This window comes from Trypanosoma rangeli, assembly GCF_003719475.1.
Source record: "Trypanosoma rangeli strain AM80 chromosome Unknown Tra_15.4_contig_00506, whole genome shotgun sequence".
Lineage (NCBI taxonomy): Eukaryota > Euglenozoa > Kinetoplastea > Trypanosomatida > Trypanosomatidae > Trypanosoma > Trypanosoma rangeli.
Genome location: NW_021706251.1, coordinates 6,165 through 10,049, shown reverse-complemented (window position 1 = coordinate 10,049; position 3,885 = coordinate 6,165). Strand labels below are relative to the sequence as shown.

General features: G+C 48.4%; 4 protein-coding genes across 4 annotated transcripts in view, besides 5 other annotated features; 1 reads left to right on the top strand and 3 right to left on the bottom strand.

The window, feature by feature from the left end:
- TraAM80_09062 (uncharacterized protein) overlaps positions 1-242 on the top strand; it is a gene marked incomplete at both ends in the record, with an annotated part of 847 nt that extends 605 nt beyond the window's left edge. The window contains one exon of the mRNA XM_029385768.1: positions 1-242. This exon is cut by the window's left edge and continues 605 nt beyond it. Within this exon, the coding sequence (XP_029234389.1) occupies positions 1-242 (242 nt within the window).
- A 127-nt stretch (positions 243-369) lies between these two features.
- TraAM80_09061 (uncharacterized protein) lies at positions 370-1,797 on the bottom strand (the record flags this gene model as incomplete). The annotated part of the gene is made up of 1 exon (XM_029385767.1): positions 370-1,797. One exon carries the CDS (start codon positions 1,795-1,797, stop codon positions 370-372), a length of 1,428 nt encoding a protein of 475 aa, XP_029234388.1.
- Positions 1,798-2,221: 424 nt separating this feature from the next.
- Positions 2,222-2,250: a microsatellite.
- Positions 2,251-2,460: 210 nt separating this feature from the next.
- Positions 2,461-2,480: a microsatellite.
- Positions 2,481-2,949: 469 nt separating this feature from the next.
- Positions 2,950-2,967: a microsatellite.
- A 223-nt stretch (positions 2,968-3,190) lies between these two features.
- Positions 3,191-3,236: a microsatellite.
- Positions 3,237-3,314: 78 nt separating this feature from the next.
- Positions 3,315-3,364: a microsatellite.
- A 94-nt stretch (positions 3,365-3,458) lies between these two features.
- TraAM80_09060 (small subunit ribosomal protein S15e) lies at positions 3,459-3,764 on the bottom strand (the record flags this gene model as incomplete). Its single annotated transcript, XM_029385766.1, has 1 exon — positions 3,459-3,764. One exon carries the CDS (start codon positions 3,762-3,764, stop codon positions 3,459-3,461), a length of 306 nt encoding a protein of 101 aa, XP_029234387.1.
- Positions 3,765-3,834: 70 nt separating this feature from the next.
- Positions 3,835-3,885, bottom strand: part of TraAM80_09059 (40S ribosomal protein S15) — a gene marked incomplete at both ends in the record, with an annotated part of 504 nt that continues 453 nt past the window's right edge. The window contains one exon of the mRNA XM_029385765.1: positions 3,835-3,885. This exon is cut by the window's right edge and continues 453 nt beyond it. Coding sequence (XP_029234386.1) covers positions 3,835-3,885 — 51 coding nt within the window.

Below are 3,885 nucleotides of genomic sequence, written 5' to 3'. Positions count from 1 at the left end.
CCGCGCTCCTCGTCCGCCAGGACACCACGAGCGGCGTCCTCCTGCACGGCAAGGGCCTTCGTTGCGCGCTCCAGCCTCTCACAGGCGTACTCCTTTCCGAGCTCCTCCACGCTGCCGCCTCGCTCCACCGCAGCTCACGCCGCCGCGTTCTCTCCTCCGACAAGAGGTGGGCGAAGCACAAGTTGCGCCTGCCGCCGCGCTCCTCGTCCGCCAGGACACCACGAGCGGTGTTGTTGTTTTGAATAAGAGTGTCGAGTTCGTGTATTAAGATGTCTGTTGTATACTTGTCGGCATTAGTCTTCTCTGTGAACTCTTTTTTTTCTTTTGTGGATGCGTCTTTTTCAAGTATTTCTGTGGTTATTGTCTCCATTATGTTTTGCTCATCTTGTAGTGCAATGGAAGGCATAGACTTCTTTTTTTTTCTTGGTTGCTCAACAATACTTTTTCTGCTCCTTTAATAAGTTTTATGAGTTCTAGAATTTCGCTGTCGTGGAGTCGGTCTCGTTCTTTTTCTTCGTCGTGCTCTAGTGTTAGCGAATTATCTATGGTTAACTGGGGGTAGTGGGGTGCTACCTGAATGGATGGAAATGATTGTTTTCCATATAAATGTAGTTGATGTGTTGATTTTTGGTATGATTCTTCGTCCAACATGCCTTTATGCTGTTGAGCCTCCTCGTGATCGTTAGCTTGTGTGGTGCGATTTGTACGTGTCGTAGCGCTTCGAACAAGTAATGTTTCTACAAGATCATAAATCTCATCATCCATTATATTGTCTAACATTTGCTCGTAGTTATTGAGGAGGTCCTCTTTGCTTTCCGATACGAGGGTGGTAAACGTGCTGAGACGGTTAAAACGTACCGGTGCTATGTTTTTGAGAGAGGTTAGTATGGCTCGAAACTTCGACTGGATCTCCTCAAACCGCTTGTTGTATTCCAAGTACGTCCTTTGTCGTGCGACGTCCTCGGTCAGTGCGGTCTGCTGGAGCGCAAGATGGAATGCAGACAAGTACCAGTTTTTTGTGCGCTCGGCGTCGCTCTCTTCGCTATCGTCGTCTACATCTCTGCCAAGGAAGGAAGCATCTAGTTTCCGGCGATCAAGGTGCTCCTTGCTAACGATCAAATTGCGCCGCTCCTCCTCCTTCGCTAAAAAGGTCTGAGCATCCTGGAAGGCCTCCCACCACTTGTCCTCCTTTTGTTGGCGTCCGTAGGAAAAAATTGCCTGATCTTTTCGGTCTTGAAACATCAATTGTATAATGAGGGAAAACGACTCCGCCTCTTGCACACATAGATCTTGTCGTGAGAGTGCCTCCAGACTTGTTTCGCCCACCAAGTGCCGCGCTAACATTTCGCGGTGATCTACCAGTGCCTGCCCTCTAACTTTGTCAGGCACGACGTAAAAAAAATTCGTGGACTGAGACTCAGCTGCAACTTTTCGATGTCTTGGCATCCTCTGAAGGCTGGTGCGGGTGCCATCCAAAGAGAAACTCCGTGACCCTTCAAATGGCAGTGACCCCGATTCACCCTCGAGAATGGAGTTCGCCGCGGTGTTGTGATGAGGCAAAATAAAAATATTTTGTATTGAGTTTGAGAGTGACATCGACCTGCTATCCACGCTCTCGTGCACTGCCCTGGCGGCATCTATGTTTTCTTGTCTGCTGGTGGCAGACGCCGCCTCTTTAACCTGCGACTTTCGAGTAGAAACCCTTCGCTGAACGTCAACACGCTCCGCCTTACGAGGCAGACGACGCTGATTCTCAATGGCAGGAATGCCCAGGCGCCGAAAGCGTTCTCGTTGCATTCGGAGAGGCAATCTGGGGCTCGCAATTTACAACTGATGTGGAATAGTTGGCGGTGCAAAATTTAAAAGCAATGTTTTACACGTATGGTGGATAGAAGGCAACTCCACCACCAGCACCGCCTCTCTCCCAAATAAAATGACACAACGAATTAAGTGACTGGGAGCAGAAGCGTATATGCCTACTATCCCGTGTCGCTATTGTCCAGAGAACAATTCGTGGTTCAAACAATTACTCACACACACACACACGTATGCCGAAGAAGCGGACAACCCCAATTAACAAAAACAAAAAAAAGTATAAACAACGCACAACAAAAAGGCTTAGTTGGACCAAATTGTTATGGTGCAGCAAATTACCAACGCGTCCCCTTCCTACGCTTGTATAACCTGTGAAACGTACCTTATCTAAGCACACCTATCGGCCTATATATATATATATATATATATATATATGAGCTGGATCCGAGTACCTCACGGGTGTCTACAAGCAGGTTCAATTTCACGGCAGCCACGACGGTGGCTGTGGCAGACTTTGCGTCCTTCTCACCCACTACTGCACACTGGGAGAGTGGAAAAGACACACGTACACTCACACGCGCAAATTCAAAAATATGCGGCTCAACAACTCGACAACGGCTTCGTAAACCAACAAACAATGAAGAGCACACACACACACACGCACAGAGGCAGTGGGAGAAATGAGGTTTCACCCACAGCTGTTTCGTTTTTTTTTTGCAGGCCCCCGCCTTTCTCTGTCCTGACAGCTCCGCCTCCTGCTGCTGTTCTCCCCTTTGCCAAACTGGCCGCGTCACAGCTGCGGACGCACAGAATCGCAAAGGCGTATATCACGCGATGTACGCCAGAGACGAAGCAAAACCCAAATAATAAAAAAAGATAGGCTTTTTTATGCAACGAATCGACTAGGCCAGTAAGCGAAGAAACGGAGCAACAGTAGCAAGCTCACCCAAAACAACGAGTTGAATGAGGCAAGCTGGCGAGTGGGTCAGCTGCAAATGGCAATACGGCAATACTAATTTATACGTGTGGTATGTACAAGGCGCCTCTCTACTGCTGTAGAGTTTGTCCCAACCTTCCGTGCCCACACACGCCCACTTGTACTCGAAGAATCAAACAGCAACAAGACCCCACCCTAAAAAAAAAAAAAAAAAACTATTTTTTTTTCCTCTTTCTTCCCTTCCCTCCTTGGGTATTTATTCCTTGCCTATTGCGGCCTAATTTCCTTTTTTTTCTTTTTTGATATTTTCTCCCGCTTCTTCTCTTATATTCACTTCACTAGCTTCCTCAAACCCCGGCCTCTACTTCCTTCACCTTAATGACGGCAACAACTAAATTCCGGCTTGCGTGCACAAACACAAGAAGCCCTGCGAGAGTGAAAAAAAAATAATAATAATAAAACGGGAAAATAAAAAAATAAAAAACGCAAACACATCTGCAAGGTGTGCGCAGGCAAAACACCCCGCCCACACCCTCGATGAAACGTGAAACATTCAGAAATTAACAAAACAAATTCGCAAAAAAAAAACAGCATAGCAAAAACAAAAGAAAAACGGAAGTCTTGACGGAGACAAAAGACTTCTCAGCTACACACGCACGGAGAGACACGCATCCCATCCCAATTTCCTTCTCCCTCCGCTTCCACTCTACTTGAGAGGAATGAAACGAGAGGAGTGCGTGGCACCAACACCAGGACGACCGTGCATGACGGGCTTGTACGTCATGGAGAACTCGCCAAGGTAGTGTCCAATCATCTCACCCTTAATCTCCACCGCGTTGAACTGACGGCCGTTGTAGATACCGACCACGGAGCCCACCATTTCGGGTGTGATGACAACATCACGAAGGTGCGTCTTCACAGCCCTTGGCTTCTCACCAGCCCTCACGTCCTTCTTCGCCTCGCGCAGGCGCTTCAGCAGCACGGGAGCACGAATGTCAGCGTGGCGGTTCATGTGACGACGGGCGCGAGCATGAACCAGGGTCTTGAACTCCTCCTCGGAGAGGGCCAACAGTGGGTCAATCTCAAGTCCACGGTACGTGAACTTGTGGAATGTACGCTCCTTCTGAGCTGCT